Source organism: Chiloscyllium punctatum, chromosome 23, assembly GCF_047496795.1.
Source record: "Chiloscyllium punctatum isolate Juve2018m chromosome 23, sChiPun1.3, whole genome shotgun sequence".
NCBI classification, from domain to species: Eukaryota; Metazoa; Chordata; class Chondrichthyes; order Orectolobiformes; family Hemiscylliidae; genus Chiloscyllium; species Chiloscyllium punctatum.
Genome location: NC_092761.1, coordinates 85,265,467 through 85,285,044, shown reverse-complemented (window position 1 = coordinate 85,285,044; position 19,578 = coordinate 85,265,467). Strand labels below are relative to the sequence as shown.

Below are 19,578 nucleotides of genomic sequence, written 5' to 3'. Positions count from 1 at the left end.
TTTATGGTCATAATTATCTCATTGGGTGTACAGTTGGTTATGCTAAAACACACGTTCCTTCAACACGAATTGGCTTTAATGCGATTGAAGAATTTAGACCATTATTTGTAGAACACAAACTTTCCTTACCTGTATTGGCTATAACGTGATTTCAGTCCTATTGGTTTAAATGGTGTGGCTTGCTTATAACCCAGGATTTTCTCATAACGCAAGATCACACAGGAACAGAGCTGAATATATTAGACACAAGTACTTTTTAACATATGGGAACACAAAGACATGTTATATCAGAACAACTGTATCATATATTATATGTCTTTGTATTCCCATATGTTAAAAAGTACTCACACATTAGACTCACAAAGGTTAGAGCACCTTGTATCTAATATATTCCAGGTTGCTTGGCAAGACTACTTCAAACCAATGTTTTGTCAGATATTACATAACTGCAGTGCAGACCTGAATGTAGCCCCATGGCACGCTTACACATAACAATAGGTTCCTGGTCAATTAGTTCCTAGCTCTTTAAAGACATTACAACAATACATACAGTCATTCCTCCATACCTATGCGGGTTCCCTTCTTGAGACCTGCCTCAAATGATACGTTTCATGAGTGTGGAGTTTGTTTATAACTAGGTTAAAAATTGTGGATACATGATTTTTCAGAACAGATCTTGATTTTTGATGTCACATTTTTTGGTGTGGGTAGGCGAATTCATGATGATTTACTGTAAATCTATAAAATTAAGCTTTTGTGTCAACTACTGTGTTTTTCAGTGAGAAGTTTAGATTGTTTTTGCCATGTGATACAACAGTAGTGGGGTGTCAGATATTTGACAATCCAAAGACACTCATAACACTCTGAATCCATGTAAAGCTAACGAAACTTGAGAGGATTTTACAAATGTTACATTATGTTGAAACTGCTTATAAAGCAGTGTCTATGAGCTGCTTTTTTGTGGTTTATTGCTTATATTCAGGAAGCTTAATGATGTTCAGACAAAAACTAATCCCTGAATTCACTGGAATATTTTGGGCTCTAATTTCTCTTCAAGCTACTCCTAGATCATGATGCTAAAAGTAAAAGCTGAACAGTACATGAAAAAAGTACACTGAAGACTTAAAATCAGCAAGAAGGCACTGTCTTTAACACCATGAAGTGGACCTCAGTGTGCAATTCTCTGTGCTGAGGAATCTTGGCTGTGAGGAGTATATGAAGTAGAAGGTAAGTTCTCCCTGACAAATGGAGAAAGACAAAGAAACATTAGCTCTAATATTGATCCTGCACTGTGTTCATTTCGTAAATCTCGGCTCAAGTTATGGAGGGTGATCTTTGGAAGGACTTTAATGAAGCTTTATCAGACTGATTCCTAGGATGGCAGGACTGACATATAAAGAGAGACAGGATCAGTTAGGAATGCATTCACCTGAGTTTAGAAGAATAAGAAGGAAATCTCATAGAAACCTGTGAAATTCTAGTGGGGCTAGACAGGATAATTGCAGGAAGGACATTCCCCATGAGCAGGGAACCCAGAACCTGGGGTCACAGTTGAAGGATACAAGGTAGACCATTTCGGACTGAAATGAGGGGGAAGTACCTTCGCCCAAAGTGTGGCGAGCCTGTGGAATTTTCTCATAGAAAATAGTTTAGACTAAATCATTGAATGTGTTCAGGAAGGAGTTATCTATAATCCTTAGGGCAAAAGGGATCAAAGGGTATGAGGAGAAATTGGGAACAAATTACTGAGTTGGATGATCTGACATGATCATATTGAATGGCAGAGCAATGATAAAGTTGCAAATGACCTACTCCTGCTCCAATTTTCTATGTTCTATGAAATAAATGAGAATGGGAGGGGGGGAATGGGGAGGGGGGGTGTGGTGGGTTTGTTGTTGGTGGTGGTAGGGAATTCTGTTGGACTAACATTGATAAACTACACTTGTTGATATGGCATGCAGGTTAATATTAAGGAAATAATTAAGCTTACTGCACAAATATTTGCAGATTCAACTCCCAGTGCAGAGTCACACTCTGTGGAGAATAGGCATTAACGAGCCAGGAACATCTAGAGTGGCTCATTTCCAATTTCTCAGTAATTGAAATTAGCAACTGAAAATTCAGCCAGCTGACTTGGATCACCAATGAATCCATTTTTTATTCATCAAGTGAGGCTCTGGACTGGTAACACAGTCCTAAACAATTTAATCTGCAATTCAGTAGAGTATTCTATACCACTGGAAGCGAGATGCAGACAGAATTACAAGTTCACCGATGCAGGCACAACAAGAGCATTAAGTTTCCATGGAGCAATATCATGCCACCAACAAGGAAGGCTTGCATTCATACAATCTGTTTTAAGACATCAGGACATCACAAAGCACTTTGCACTCAATTAAGTATTTATGAATTGACGATGCTGTGACCAATTTATACACAAACTCCCACAAACAACAATGCAACAATGCCCAGACAATCTGTTTGTGTGATCTTCTTTGTGGGATATTGGGATAAATATTGACAAGTTCACTGGACACAAGTCCCTGCTCTTCCTTAACTACTGTCACATAGATTCTGAATTCACCCATTTAACTTCAGCACTTCAATAATATAGCACCTCAAAAAGAGCTCCTGCAGTGCAATGGTGGTATTGCTACCTCTGAACCAGATGTGTAAATCCCAGGCTTCCTCCACTGCCAAAACAAAACCACCTGCTGATTGGAAGAAGAACACCTCATCTTTCACGTCAGGATCCTACAACCACATGGCATCAACATTGACTTTATCAATTTCCAAATCTCCCCATCCACCCAGCTCATCCTAGATCCAACCCTCCAAATCAACACTGCCCTCTTGACCTGACCTACCTGTCCATGTTCCTTCCTAGCTATCCACACCACCCAACCCACCAACCTATCAATATCACCTGCACCCACCTTTTGCCATCCCACCTACCATTCCCCCAGCCCCACCCCCACTACCCCATTTATCTCTGAGCCCCTTTCCCCCTCCACATTTCTGATGAAGGGCTTATGCCTGAAACATCGACTCTACTGCTCCTTGGATGCTGCCTGGCCTGCTGTGCTTTCTCAGCACCATCCTTTTCAACTCTGACCCAGGGGGCTGGATTCAAGTCCCATCTGCTCCAGAGGCGTATGATAAACAGTTTGGTTAGAAGATATTTATAGCGTCCCAGAGTGTACAGCACTCCTTCAATACTGCAGTGGGGATGTCTACCAAGATTATGTACTCAGGTGTCTACATTGTAAGTTGAATATCCAATCTTCTTACTCAGGGGTTTGCTCACTAAACTATAACTATCACCAGGCAACGTTGTGTGGATAAAGTCTCACTGTACATCTCATTTTAAAAATAATTGAGATATAGCTGAGACTGAGAATTACTTTGAATAATAAATATAGAATTACACATGGCCGTTATGAGAAAAAACTGTACCATTGTCCCAACTGCCCTCAATACTCTGTTATAAATCAGTTTCCTCAATCCTAGCTCACATTTGTAAATCACTACATTATTTATAACCACCTCACAGAGCTAAGGGACAGACCTAATGAGTAGAGTTTCTCCTGGTGCGACTTATTGACATTCTCCTCCAATGGCCTCACAAACAAATCTTTCCTCACTGAAGTAGAGCTTTACAATCCCACCTGATATAAAGTTTGACACAAGAGTTCTGCTTCCAGGTTCCTGGCATGTTAATAATTAGTAATTATTAAAATTAAATTTTAAAAACATTCTTAATACCTGAAGCAGAACAACAAGGAGTGATGTCAAAACATTATTAAATGAATCAGCATCTTCCCCACGTGATGTTTCAAATTGTCTGGCAGCTCACCAGATGAGGTATAATGCTTTGAACAGTCATGTGTCTTTATAATTAAATTCCTTGTCCTGAGGCATATGTCAACAATTTCTGACAGTCCATATAATGTACTATTCAAAACAGCTTCCTTTCAAATTTATGTGTTGAAGCTACTTCTTAATACTATCCCTTCAACATGAATATGGTTGGGTGCCCTTCACTGACTGGATTTATCATTTTGCTGAATAGTTGTTTGGAAATAACTAGTTTACCTGAAAGAATTATACATGTTGGCCTGTGTTTCTTTCACGGTTTAGTGTTTGAAACCTCAAAGGGCATTCACTTAGTAGTCAATGATTCATTCATAATGTAATCATCTCCTTTGATTTAGAAGGGCTTTTCCAAGTTTCTAAATCTTACTTTAACATGTTTAAGCAATTGCATTTTTTTGCTCAAATCATTTCAATTTAAATAGTCTAATTTCGATATTAATCAAATACTAGTAGGGTGTTATATTCAAGTTGCTTACAGGATTTGAACTGAGATGAATGAATAAAAGTACCCGAAGAAAGTCAAAATACTGAGGATGCTGAAAATCTGAAACAAACTCAGAAAATGCTGGCGAAACTCAACAGGTCTGGCAGCATCTATGGAGAGAGAAGCATTTTGATTTCAGTATGAGTCTTCTTCAGAACCCTTTTTCTTCACTTCCAACGAAGGGTCACGCTGGACTTGAATATATTCAAGAATTCACAATATAAAGGGAATCAAGGGATATATAAATAGGTTGGAAAGTGAACTTGATGTAAAATTTAAATTATTAACTTACTGATGATGGAATGAATCTCAGTGGTCTACTCCCACTCCAACTTCTTAAGTCCTCATGTCAGCTCAGATTTGACTAATCAATAAGAGATCTCTAAATGTAAATTGATAATATAGTGAACCTCCAGAGGTGATGGCACCATGAAAGCTCCCAGCCTATTGTAAAAACTCATATCATTCACTAATGTCCAATTGGCATAGAGGTGGCTTCAGTGGCACACATTTCAGATCTGGTGTGACCCTTCTTCAGAACTCTATATCTTCAGTTATGAAGATAGTTATTCTGGACGCAAAACATTAACTCTTTTCCTCTCTCCATAGATGATGCCAGACCTGCTGGGTTTTCCACCATTCTCTGCTTGTTTTGGATAAAAGTACTCTGTTGGTTCATGAGCAGGTCATAGTGTGGATCCAGCAGAGCAGTAATCCCTAGGTTCAGATCTGGATCTGTGAAGTATTAGCGCAAGTTCACCAGGGCATTAATTGAGATATTGAGCTGGGTGTAGAGAGATCAGTCAGGATTTTCCACTTGTCCAAGGACTGTGGATGTTGCTGGCAAGACCAACATTAGTCACCAATTCCAAAATGAATGTCCACAGTGGTATACTGTGAAATTGCAGGGAGCAATATAAAGTGTAACCAAAAGAGAAAAAGCTGGAAAATCTCAGCAGGTCTGGCAGCATCTGTAAGGAGAGAAAAGAGCTGACATTTCAAGTCTAACTGACCCTTTGTCAAAGTCATGGTCACGATGAATGAAATTAGTTTCTAACTCCAATTTAATAGGCCAACCCGCCCTGTAGGAAAATCCAGAACAATGTTAAACATTAGATGTGGTTCTGTGATCGGACAACATTTGTTAAATAATGCCAAACACTGAAATTTATGCTGACAACCAAATTAGTTTTATTAATCAGGCTCACAGTGTGGTGCATGTCAGAATACTGGAAGATACATTTGTCAATAAACAGGGCCCTGATTATTTCAGGCAGAAAAAAAAATGCAACTGTTTCATCTCAAAAAAGCAGGTGACTGCCATCTCTGATTTATTTCTCAGGGCTACGCCTTGTCCTATGACAATGAATCTGCCTTCATTAAAATTTAAACAAACCTGAAAGCTAACTATCAATCATCATCTAACTGGTGCATTCCAAATGGCAACAATTGACTCAGAATCCACTTGTCAACCAATCGGCAGTCTCCTCACCTTCAGTATACATATTGTCTTCTGGTTACTTTGGCATTTTTTGTGAAGTGTCTGATGAGTTCAAGATGAAATTCCATCACCAGGGATGCCTGGTATTTAGAGACAGGCACCTAGCTCAAGTGTTGGATTTGGCTGCATCTCGGGTCTGCTTGCTTGCCGTATTAATGTCGCTCCCTTCATGTCCACCTGTACGCTTTCAGCATCCACACCTTGCTTTGCCTGTTAGCATATTGCAGCGTCACTGCCAAAAGTCAAGGTGTGTGTGTGTGTGTGTGTGTGTGTGTGTGTGTGTGTGTGTGTGTGTGTGTATGTGTGTGTGTGTGTGTGTGAGGTAAAGGAGAGGCGTGCGTAGAAGTGGAGACAGGGACAGGGATGGGAGAAATAAGTGGGCCAAATCGAATGGCATGGTAGGCTATGGAAGGGGAGATCATTGGCAATAACCACCACCCTGGCATCCACAGGGGGAGGCTAAATTGAGGAGCAGAGTGCGCATCATTAACGTGCAGTGTCAAGGACAGTTGGAGGACACATGGGGAGAAATAGGCTTCCAGGGTAGTCTGAAGTGGGCGGGGTATGGTGGAGGTGTTACCTGACAACCAGGTGTAGCCCGGTGCTGATGGTGTCCGCTGCAAGCTACATTCCTTGCTGTTCTTTAGGTGTGAAATGTAACTGGAAACGAGCTGGGTCAGCCCCCAGGGTGGACAGAGTCAGTATCTCCTTGTTGGACAGAGCTCAGCTGCATTGGGCACTGCAAGCCAAACAGAACCTGATTGACACCCGATTCTAGTCGATGAGGGCTGACTGCAGCAGATCATTGTGGACTGTAAACATCATTCATCATCACGACAGCAATTCTGGAAGTGAACTTCAGCCTCTGCTCATTTAATTTGTGTTCAGTTTTGCTGGGTGCAAATAAAAACTCATTTTTGGAATTGTCTGCCTGTATATGATGCTTCCCTATTGGACAATGACAAGTTGCAGGAGATCAGTGGGCACAGGGGACAGAGAAGTGGTGAACAGTGAAGGTTTTCAGATGGGTCATAGCTGAGGAGAGGTAAACTGTGTGGTCCAGTGGTTAAGCAGTGATGAGGGTAGGAGAATGTGTGAATGAGAGTCAGCCATATGCCAGGAAAGCATGAATTTGTGGCTTCTTTACCATGACATTACCAGCTGGGGGGCTGTACCAGATTGTCAACACTTTCCTGGGTGCACAGTGACATTTAAAACTGAAGGTAGGTGCCTGATGGGATTGCCTTTCAGCAGATGTCTCTTGAATGGTGAGTTTATATGGGAATGTAGCTTGGTAAGATAGGTCTAGCATCAGATGACAGCGACCCCATGATTTGGAGTGGGTAGTTAATCAGCTGCATTTGGTAAGATGTAACAAGAAATCTCATTAGGCCCCAATGTTAAAAGAAATCTGAAAAACACAAGACAACTTTAACTTAGCCAACGAATCTAAGATGCTGCCCAATCTAACCCTTTTTTGCAGGAGTTAGACCATAGCTGCAAATACTAACAATGAGTGAGATGTAAACTTTGTTCTCTGTGGATTTTATAGTCGTGCATTCAGAGATTAATAGGGCTATTTGCCACTAGAGTCTGTACTATCAACTGTAGCTCAGTTGGTTGCACTGATGCCTCTGAATCAGAAGAGTGTGGACTCAAATCGTATGCCAAGATTTAAGCAGAAAATTCGAAGTTGTCACTCAATGCAGGACTGAGAAATATCAGTGTGACAACTTTCAGCTGACATATTAAACTGAGATCCTGTTTACCCTCTCAGGTAGAAGTAAGCGTTCCGATGGAATTATCTGGAAAAAGAGTTGGGTGTTCTGACCTTACAAGAACAGGTTCTCTGACTATAATCATGTTGCTGATTGCAGGAGCTAACTGTGCAAACTGGCTGTGTTTCCTACATTTACTGTAATAACATTAAAATGTATTTAATTGGCTATAAAGCACTTTGACATGCCCAATAGTCTTGATAAACACTTTATACATGCATGTTTTTCTCTTCTTTCTTTATTGTATGGGCAAACCTGGGATGGGAGAAACAGAGGACTGCAGATGTTGGAGATCAGAGTCAAAAAGTCTGATGCTGGAAAAGCACAGCCGGTCAGGCAGCATCTGAGGAACTGCATCCAAGAGGCAGATGCTGCCTGAAGGACTGTGCTTTTCTAGCACCAGACTTCTTGACTCAAACCTGGAATAGCAGTGTCGTCCTTTGAGGAGAGGTCAAGTAGATGGGTTCTGCATTCTCTAAAGTTTAGAAGATTAGGATGCAACCCCTTTGAAGCATGCAAAATCTTCACAGGCCTCTTCAGCATAGATGCAGAAGGATATTGCTCCTGACTAATGTGTGTCTAGAAACAAACGATCCAGTCTTGAAATAAGGGGTAGGGTATTTAGGACTGAGATGTAGAGGGGGTTGAATGCTTGAAATTCTGCAACCCATAGCTCTGTGCAGGATCAATCGTTCATTTTGTTCATGATTGGTAGATTTCTAAACATTAAAGGCACATGGAGATACTTCAGGAAGATGATGTTGAGGTAGAACAGCATCCATGATCCAGTTGAATGGTGGAGCAGGTTTGTAGGCTAAATGGCCTACTCCTTCTCCCATTTCCAAAGATGCCAGTATTCGTGAATGTTAACAGTCTCTGCTGAGGGGATCTTCAGGTTAAACTCACCACCAGTCATATCTGTTTAATGAAAGAACAATCTATGGTCCTCTGGGACTATGGAGGATACTCTCACTTCACTGTTACTAGGAGCATTACAAAGTGACTAAGGTCAAATTCACACCTGATATAGAATAGATGCTTTTTTCTGCTAGGGATGGCCAGTAGTGTCTTGGCCTTTCTTCAAAGAAAATGAAGGCTAAAATAGGGAAAAGTCTGAAGAGAAGTCACTGGATTCAAAATGATAATGCGGTTTTCTCTCCACCGCTGCAACCAGACCTGCTGAGATTTTCCAGCAATTTCTGCCTTTCTACGTCTCAGATCTCCAGCATGTGCATTGCTTCAGGACTAGTCAGACTACACCTTCAATGTTTTTGTCGCCTTTCCTAAGGAAAGACATACTGGATTGGAGGCAGTCCACAGAATAAATACTGGCTGATGCCAGATATGGAGGGATTTTCTTATGAGGAGAGGTTAAGTAGATTAGGCCTGCACTCATTGGACAGTGAGAGGTGAATGTTATAAAATTTATAAGATTCTTAGTGGGTTTGTGTGGTCAATGTGGAAATTGTGTTCTCCTTCTGGGAGAATCTAGGCATAATCTCAGTGTAAAAGATCATCCAGTTAGGACAGCAATGAGGAGGAATTTCTTCTCTGAGGGTTGTGAATCTGTAGCATTCTTAATCACAGAAGGCTATCAAAGCTATGTTGCTAAATACATTCAAAGTTTGAGATAGACAGATTTTAATCAGTAAGAGAATCGGGTTGGTGATGAAAAGGCAGGAAAGTGGAGTTGAGGATTGTCAGATCATCCATGATCGCATTGATTGACGGAGTAGACTCAATGGGCTGAATGGTCTATTTCTTCTGGATTAGTGGTGCTGGAAGAGCACAGCAGTTCAGGCAGCATCCAAGGAGCTTTGAAATCGATGTTTTGGGCAAAAGCCCTTCATCAGGAATAAAGGCAGTGAGCCTGAAGCTTGGAGAGATAAGCTAGAGGAGGGTGGGGGTGGGGAGAAAGTAGCATAGAGTACAATGGGTGAGTGGGGGAGGGGATGAATGTGATAGGTCAAGGAGGAGAGGGTGGAGTGGATAGGTGGAAAAGAAGATAGGCAGGTAGGACAAGTCCGGACAAGTCATGGAGACAGTTACTGAGCTGGAAGTTTAGAATTAGGGTGAGGTGGGGGAAGGGGAAATGAGGAAACTGTTGAAGTCCACATTGATGCCTTGGGGTTGAAGTGTTCTGAGGCGGAAGATGAGGCGTTCTTCCTCCAGGCGTCTGGTGGTGAGGGAGCGGCGGTGAAGGAGGCCCAGGACCTCAATGTCCTCGGCAGAGTGGGAGGGGGAGTTGAAATGTTGGGCCACGGGGCGGTATGGTTGATTGGTGCGGGTGTCCTGGAGATGTTCCTTAAAGCGCTCTGCTAGGAGGTGCCCAGTCTCCACAATGTAGAGGAGATCGCATCGGGAGCAACGGATACAATAAATGATATTAGTGGATGTGCAAATAAAACTTTAATATCATTTATTGTATCCGTTGCTCCCGATGCGGTCTCCTCTACATTGGGGAGACTGGGCACCTCCTAGCAGAGCGCTTTAAGGAACATCTCCAGGACACCCGCACCAATCAACCATACCGCCCCGTGGCCCAACATTTCAACTCCCCCTCCCACTCTGCCGAGGACATGGAGGTCCTGGGCCTCCTTCACCGCCGCTCCCTCACCACCAGACGCCTGGAGGAAGAACGCCTCATCTTCCGCCTCGGAACACTTCAACCCCAAGGCATCAATGTGGACTTCAACAGTTTCCTCATTTCCCCTTACCGCACCTCACACTAATTCTAAACTTCCAGCTCAGTAACTGTCTCCATGACTTGTCCGGACTTGTCCTACCTGCCTATCTTCTTTTCCACCTATCCACTCCACCCTCTCCTCCTTGACCTATCACATTCATCCCCTCCCCCACTCACCCATTGTACTCTATGCTACTTTCTCCCCACCCCCACCCTCCTCTAGCTTATCTCTCCAAGCTTCAGGCTCACTGCCTTTATTCCTGATGAAGGGCTTTTGCCCAAAACGTCGATTTCGAAGCTCCTTGGATGCTGCCTGAACTGCTGTGCTCTTCCAGCACCACTAATCCAGAATCTGGTTTCCAGCATCTGCAGTCATTGTTTTTACCTGGCCTATTTCTTCTCCTACATTTTATTATCTTATGGTCTACTCTGCTCCATCTGATTCCTTTAATCCTTAAGTTTAGGTAAGCACCCACTGCTGTTGCTAGGTGACATGTATAGCATCTCTGCAGAAGACTGTTCAAATGGACATCTTATCAATGGATTATTGTGCCATGGTGCCCATTCTTCACATCTATCTGACCGTCTTTGAAAAAGTGTCAGCATTATTGAAAGAGACTATAGGAGTAATCAACAACAATAAAGGTAATGCATCTTGGCCTTATAGATACAAAGGAATGAGAGAGAAACCTGGATCCAGTGTCCAGGAAGAAATTGTGATTTACCACAGGTTCTAAAAACAGTCCTTTCTGGTTTTATCATTTCAATAGCTTTGAAGGAAAAAAGAAAAAAAAGTTCAATTGTCTTCTTGAAAGAAAAAGCTATTTTTCAATGTGATGAAATATCATCACTTTGCATTTTGAAAAATGAACCTATTTTCCTCCAAACGTAAAATCACAGCACTAGAGTTTTGTGTTTTTGATTTGGCTTTACCTACAGCTGGTTACATTGCTTTCTTGCTCCATACTGCAGTAAATTGACTTTCCTCTTTCTATTCCAGGCCTCAGGGAGGGTCAACACATCATCAATGGATCCTTTTAGCATGATTATGTTCAATGAAACCTATGAAGGGAACTGGACTGGATCAATCAATGACACTGAAGCTGAGCAAAAATATCAGTACAACTATTATGCCATGCTCCTGACTCTTCTCATCTTTGTGATTGTATTTGGCAATGTGCTGGTGTGCATAGCCGTATCCAGGGAAAAAGCCCTGCAGACCACCACCAACTATCTGATTGTCAGTCTAGCAGTGGCAGATCTCCTTGTGGCCACTTTGGTAATGCCATGGGTTGTCTATGTGGAGGTAAGGCTTATGCTTTTATCCAATACTGTTTATTTTTATACAGAGGCATGGAAGTGAGATTTCTACAGAAGTTTGCCAAGAGAATTGATCCTCTTGATTGTTGGGACATATGCCCATCAGCAATATCTACCAGAAAATCCCGAAGTACTGCTTTATCTATCACCATAAATGGAAATTATGACCATGGGATCTGTATCGCAAATTTCCAATTTGTTGATAAATGAGGTTTTTGGCTAGCTCATGAGGTCAGCCTGAGTGCTCTTGGTTCCCAATGTTTATATGACTGGATAGAGTTTGCTGTGGAACGACACAGTAAATTCAGTGATGGTGCAGTTTTAATAATGAGTCACAGAACCACCCACAGAATGATTAAAATCATAACCATGTTATAACATCATAAGAAATAGGGGTAGCAATAGTCCAATCAACCCTGCAGGCTTGCTCTGCTATTCAATAAGATCACGTCTGATCTGACTGCATACTTAAGTCCTCTTTCCTGATGGCAGCCATCCCCCCTCCAATAACCCTCAGCTAGACTATGGATCAAATATCTGTTTAGTTTGGCCATGAACATACTCAATGGTACAGACTCTTCTGCTTTTGAGGGAACTATCTGTTTTCTGTTACAGGAAGACTCCACGGTAAGGCATCAGCACTGAGCTTTGAGTTGAGATTCTTTGGTGACCTGACAGGGTAAATGTGAAAAGGTTGTTTCCCCTTGTGGCAAGTCTAGTACTGGAGATCTCAGAATAAGAGATTATCCATTTAGGATAGAAATAAAGAAAAATTCTTTCACTTGAAGGATAGTGGGTCTGTGGAATTCTTTACTGAAAAGTTGTCAGGACTGGAACGTTGAGATAGACATATTTTTAATCAGTAAGGGAATCAATGATTGCAGAGAAAAGACAGGAATGTGGATTTGAAGATTATCAGACTAACCACAATCTTATTGAATGGAAGAGCAGACTCAATGGGATGAATGGCCTGCTTCAGCTTCTATGTTTTTTGGCATCAATGAATTTATCCTTCTGATAAAGATATATAATTGTACCCATGGCTGATGTGAAGAAGATTATGATCAGTTAATATGAGGGAAAATGAACACAGAAGTAAAGTAGTAATACTGCAGTTACACAGGGTACTGGTGAGACCACATCAGAAGTATTGTGTACCAATTTGATCTCATTGAAGGAAGGATGTAGATACTTTGGAAGCAGTTCAGAGAATGTTTAATAGACAAAACCTAGAATAAGCGGGTTGGACAGACCAGACTTTATTTGCTCTGGCTTGGAAAGGTTGGAAATGATCTAATGGACAAATGTATCAATAAAAAGTGCCATTGGGGCACACAAAACTCAAAAACTCTCTGTCACTTTTTATATTGTAATGGACATTTCAATTCCCATGGATTCCTGTTTATGGAATCTTATAGCACAGAAAGAGACCATTTGGCCCATGTTACCAGTTCCATATCCTTTGAAAGAGCTGTCACCAATTACTCTCACTCCCCTGTACTTACCTCATTGCCCTCCAGATGTTTTGTCTCAAAGTATTTTGGGAAGCAACTATCAAATCTGCCTCATGCATTCAGATATTGATTTTCACATCACAACTCATAAAATTCACCACCCTCATTGGGGTGACACGGTGGCTCAGTGGTTACCATTTCTGCCTCACAGTGCCAGGGACCTGGGTTTGATTCCACCCTCAGACGACTGTATGTGGAGTTTGCACGCTCTCCTTGTGTCTGCGTGGGTTTCCTCCGGGTGCTCCAGATTCCTCCAACAATCCAAAGATGTGCAGGCTGGGTGGACTGGTCATGCTGAAAATTGCCTCGTAGCATCCAGAGTTGTGCAGACTAGGTGGGTTAGCCATGGTTAAAAATGCAAGTGTGCTGGAATAGGGCAGATTTGCGTGGGATCTCTTCAGAGGATTAGTGCAGACTCGATGAGCCCAATGGCCTCATTCTGCACCTTAAGGACTCTATAAAAGCCATTCTCCTCATTTGTGGCAACTTTTTAATTTTAGCAAATATCTTAAATTTGTGCCAACTTAACGACAAGCAACTTCCATCCCTTCCTATTTAAAACCCCAAAGTCATGTTCTGATAATGTTCAGAAAAACCTTTACAAAGGATCTGCTGATAAAGTGAGATGAAGGGGAATGAATGCAGGTTTTTGTGGTGCATTATCACCGGAATGGGGTAACTGGACTCCCCCAGTTGTTTTCCATGATCCTGGTGACAGATTTTATGGCCCTCGAAAGATACACCAAGCAAATAAAAGGGCTGGAAAGATTTTCACAAAGCTGCACTCAAATTGGTCAGGACAACAGACAGAAAGAAAGAAAGAGTGACTTATATTTATATAGCACTTTTCATGACCTTATGATGCCGCAAAGCACTTTACAGCCAATGAAATCCTTTTGATGTGTTGTCACTGTTATAAAATAGAAAACAATGAAAAAAAGGATTTGAGATAATTTCATTGAAAGATGAAGAGCCATAAAACCTCATTAATGCACCGTCGGGGAATCTCTACCTCATTGAGAGGCAGAATGCAATGATTTTCTTTTACGGTTTAATAAATACGTTCACAAAGTTCTAACAGGCACTATTTGTAAAATATACAGCAAACATGAGAGTATGTTTGTCCTAATGATACTTGTTCGGCCAGCAAACCCTGCAGTGATAACTCATCAATGCTCACTTTCAATACAGATGGGTAGGTTTCTTTATGCATCCCCATATAGTTCAGACTGATGTTACATCTTGAAGATTACAAAGATCGTTAACATAGCAAATGAGGCATAAAAGTCACCCAAGTAGTACAACCAGCACACTATGGTTGCAATCTTTTCAAGATGGCAATTTGAATTTAAACCATAGGTTCAATGTTATAAGGGCCTGAATGACTTGGGGTATGGCTAGATATGTGGGAGAATCACACAAAAAGTTCAGTGAAGCCTATTCTGACATTTGGAGCAATTTTCTGCATCTTTTATGCAGGTGGTGAGCAGAAAGGCATGTTTCCCACTGAGCAACAGCATGTTGCCAATTATAGCTAACAAACACCTTATTAACACCACAACTTAGAATACAGGCAGTATTGACAGGCTGGTCAGATGGATAGAACAATGGCAAACAGAATGGCATGGTTTGCATGTCCACAGGCCCACGAAGGCAGCAGGACAGATGGATAAGGTGGTTAAGAAGACTTATAGGACACTTGCAATTACTAAGCATGGCACTGAATGCACAATCAGGGACTTTATTGTGGACCTGTATAAGGTGTTAGTTTAGCCACAGTGGAATACTTTGTGCAGTTCTGGTGACCCGTCTATCAGAGAGGATGTGATTGCACTAGAGAGGGTTCAGAGGAAATTCATCAGGACATTGCCTGGGCTGGAGTAATTCAGCTCTGAAGAGAACGTATGTAGATTAGGTTTGTTCCCCTTAGAACAGAGAAGGCTGAGAAGAGACCTGATTGAGTCTAGATTAGAGTGGTGCTGGAAAAACACAGAGCGGGTCAGGCAGCATCTGAGGAGCAGGGAAGTTGATGTTTCGGGCAAAACCTTTCATCAGGACTTTTGCCTAGAGAACTGATTGAGGTGTACAGTATTGTGACAGGGGTAGATAGGAAGAAATGTTTTTTGTTGCTAGAGAGATCAATAACCAAGAGGCATAGATGAAGGATGAAAGGGAAGAGGTTTAGAGGGTATTGAAGGAGGAAATATTTTCTGATGTGTATTTGCAACTTATCATGAAAGAATCTTGTCAGCATTCCTCAGTCAAGTCAATGGGGATGGTCTTTGTTCGGGTGGGGGTGTCAAGGGAAGTCGCTCATACCCAATCTAGGGGCTGGACCTGGTCAGGCAGTTGCTCAGGAAGAGTCAGGAATCACCACACAGAGGTGAAGAACCGAATATCTGTCAGCCCATCCCCCATCATGACACTTTCTGCCTTACTGGAGGGTCTTTTACTCCGGGAATGAGAGATAGGCAAGTATTAAGAGAGGTGAAATTTGGTGGTACAGCTGATATTTTTGTAGTTGCAAGTAAAGAGTTGACCCGAGCAAGTGAGTAACCAGAGCAAAGGCTGTGCAGAGTTAGTGGTGTTGGGTATAGGGTGGAGGAGAATGAGTGAGGGAGGGTGTTACAGGTAATAGAATTGTCATAGAACGTCTACAATGTGGAAGCAGGTAATTCGGTAACAGTGAAAGTGGTAGCATGTAACTTCAGTGGGAGGTGGGCACAATAGCCAAGATAGAGTGAGTGTGAGGGAACAGGGAGAAGATGGCGTCACTTATACTGGAGAAGTGGAGAAGATCATTGGACTTCTTCTTACGTTGCTCATGCATTCCTCTACCCCAGTGAAATTGCACTGACCCAGGTGGCAACCACAGACCTGACTGGCATGATCCCATATTCTGGCCTTCTCTGCTGATCCTGTGCAAAGAAGACACCCTTCCTCTGTGCCATCCCATGCCGTCCCAGGATCTGCAGGCCCCTTCCTGCAATGCATGGTGCCAATTTGCTGTCATGTCCCGGGGCAAGTGTCACAAACCGCGGAAAAGCAGTTCCGGACTAGCAGTGCTTGTCTGGTTGCACAAGAGCATTTTAAAGATAGTGCCAGCGCCAGGGATTCTGGTCAATTCCGGGATATTCCAGCAGTTGTGAGGTGTTCCAGGAATGGTGTGCGATAAGATAGGGCTATACTTTGGCAACACGCACCATAGGCTAGGTCATTCATTGGCAAGATACGGTGAGAAAACCTATGAGGCCTTGCTGTGAAAAACCTTCCAGAAAACCTGGCATTTAGCCAAAAAAAACAAATAAGGTTCAGCCCCTATGTTAATCACTTACCTCACACCACATAGCAAAATAGTATTGGGAGCAATTGGAAGTCATCCACATCACTGCAGTCATTCATGTCCAGGTTTAGCTGGTAGATCTAGAATGAATCTCTTTGCAAAAGGCTTAAAGTCTAGCAAAAGTGCTATTTAGCACAACTTGCATTTGTATAACGCCTTCAATCTAGTGAAACATGCCACAGCACTTCACAGGAGTGAGGATTAAAGGAACTCTCACACATAGCTGCACGAGGTGATATTAGGACAGGTGAGGTGGCCTTTTAAGGTGCAGTTTTGAAGAGAGGTTTAGAGGGAGAATTCCAGAACACAAGGCTTCATCATGTGCAGGCACAACCAATGGTTTCTAGTGGCACTGGAAATCTGAGACATGTAAGGGAAGCTAGAAATGACATTGTAAGCTACAGGAGATAAACAAGCCAAAGCCTTGGAGGGATTTAGAAAGGAGGATGTGAATGTTAATATTTAATTCCACGCTCTAATAAAGAGAGAATTATAAAATCTCAGGGAACAGAGAGCATAAGGCTGCTAGAAATTCATATTGAGTAGCAGTGTAAAATGGGTGAAAATATACACGCAGCCTGATTTTCATTTTTATTAAAGTTGTCGTGATGGGATTTGAACTGAGTTTTCTACAAGGCTAATCATGAACCTGAATTACAAACTAACAAAACCACCAGACTATCATATTGTACCTACAAAGGTGATTTTTTTCTGCTGCACGTCTTGGTTAGTTGTATATTAAAGAGCCTCAGAAAATAATGTTGCTGAGATCTGCCACCAACCAAATCCATCCATTTGTTTAATGTCCAGTTTTCATGATTTACTATCACCTCTTAATGCAAAGAACCATTTCACATCAGTGAATCTAATTTATTGAGCATGATGCTTCGACTGTTGGCTGGTTTAGGAAAAGCCCTGCTCACTGGGCTAAGTGGATTCATAAACATCCAGCTCCTGCAGGTTGAGGCAGTTTCTCAATGTCATCCAGCAAACAAGTCACCCGGAGAGAGAGAGAGAGAGAGAGAGAGAGAGGGAGAGAGCTCATTGTCCAGGTGTTAAGCATGTTCCTTTGGATGAACTCTACATTGATGTTAGGTGAGCTTGACACAGACACATATATGATCTCGGAACAGAGTCAACCCTTTCCCCAGTCATAGACTGATCTCAGGATCAGTGGTGCTTCTGCTTATCCTAGAACCTGACAATGATGTGAGAATCAGGCAGGGTCTACTGCAACATTTTGCATTTGTTTCAACAAAGTGCAAGAACAGAATCGAAATGAAAAGTAAAATGGAGCCGATAAAACTCAATTATGTTTATTTACTTTGTTCATGGGAATTTGGTGTCCCTGTCTAAACTTGCATTTATTACCCATCCTTAATCACTTAAAGGGAAGTTAAGAGTCAAAATAGAGAAACCCCACAGTGCGGAAACAGGATTGTCGGTCCATCAAGTCCACACCGACCCTCCCACCTATACGCCATCCTTTACCCTCTCCCTGTAACCCTGCACTTCCCATAGTCAATCCACTTAACCTACACATCTTTGAATAGTGTGGAGTAACTTAGTATAGCCAATCCACCTAACCTACATATCTTTGGACACTTTGGAGTAATTTAGTATGCCTGAACTGCTGTGCTCTTCCAGCACCACTAATCCAGAATCTGGCTTCCAGCATCTGCAGTCATTGTTTTTACCTCCTTAGTAGTTTAGTATGGCTAATCCACCTAACCTACACATCTTTGGACACTTTGGAGTAATTTAGTATGGCAAATCCACCTAACCTGTACATCCCTGAATATTTTGGGCAATTTAGCACAGCCAGTCCGCCTATCTGCACATCTTTGGACCATGGGAAGAAACTGGAGCACCCAGAGAGAAGCCTTGCAGACATGGGGAGAAAGGGCAAACTCCACACAGAGTCGCACAAGGTTGGGATTGAATCCAGGGCTCTAGCACTGTGAGAATGCAGGGCTAACCACCGAGTCATCATGCTGCCCTATGATAATCAATTAATTCTAGACTTCTTGAAATGAAACCTGAGTTCAGATTTCACCACCAACTATGCTAGATCCAAACTCGTGCCCCCAGAGCATTAGCCTGGCATTTTGGGTTACTAGGGACAAAAAAAACTGCAGATGCTGGAATCCAAAGTGGACAGGCTGGAAGCTGGAGGAACACAGCAAGCCAGGCAGCATCAGGAGGTGCAGAAGTCGACGCTTTGGGTGTAACCCTTTTTTCAGGACTGGGGGTGGGTGTGGGGGAAGCTGCAGATAAAGGGGGAGGCAGGGGCAAGGTGGTGAAGTGTGGTTAGGTGAAGACAGGTAAAGGGTATGACCTGGTTGGTCAGTGGGAGGAATGAATCCAGTTGGTGGCAGGGAGCAGTGGAAGAGAGGGGAAGGGGCTGAGAAGGGCTGAGAGGGGGAAATGCAGGAACATGCTGAAACGATAGGTCAGCCGGGGTAGTTGGGCTTATGGATCTTCGAGAGCAGGTAGAACCTGGCAGTATGGGGATAGAAGACTATGACTTTGGAGGCAGTGGAGGGGAGATCACCAGGGGCAATGAGGGCACTGATAGACACTGTGCTACTCGCCTATTCACTTTACCAGTAGGCCATCACTTCCCATTAAGGTAAACGCTCACGTTGCTGAACAGTTGCTGGTAGCACACTCATTCAACACTTGGAGCAGAAGACAGGGTGAACAGGTCAAATTTCAACTCAATGATAATAAGAAAGTGGCTTCCGCTGTTCCAAATGATTTCAACCAGGCAATTTATCTTCTGCTTATTTTAATTTCAGTGACAGTGTACTTCTCAAGGGGATTTTTAAATGAACCAAATCAGTTGCTTCTGAATTGAAAATAGGCAAATAGATAGCAGGAGACAGTGGCTAAGTGCCAAAAATCAAAAGGTCTGTTGTGATAATCGTATATCAAGGCTCTAAACTTTAACTCAAACTGTACAGCACGAGGCCATGCAGAAAACACTGAACAAAAGAAAAAGTCTCAAAATCTAGACCTGAATCATGCTTTTCACAGCAAGATATAGACAGTAAGCTTGCCACTGCCTGAGTGA

General features: G+C 42.3%; 1 protein-coding gene across 5 annotated transcripts in view; it reads left to right on the top strand.

Moving 5' to 3' along the window:
- LOC140494201 (D(2) dopamine receptor A-like) overlaps window positions 1-19,578 on the top strand; it is a 124,275-nt gene that overhangs the window by 70,711 nt on the left and 33,986 nt on the right. For 3 of the 5 annotated variants that reach the window (XM_072593358.1, XM_072593357.1, XM_072593356.1), the window contains exon 2: window positions 11,326-11,631. In XM_072593358.1, the coding sequence (XP_072449459.1) occupies window positions 11,353-11,631 (279 nt within the window). In that variant the 5' untranslated portion in view covers window positions 11,326-11,352. Of the gene's footprint in view, window positions 1-1,057; window positions 1,228-11,325; window positions 11,632-19,578 lie in introns of all 5 variants that reach the window. The other 2 variants (XM_072593359.1, XM_072593360.1) reach the window with 1 other exon arrangement.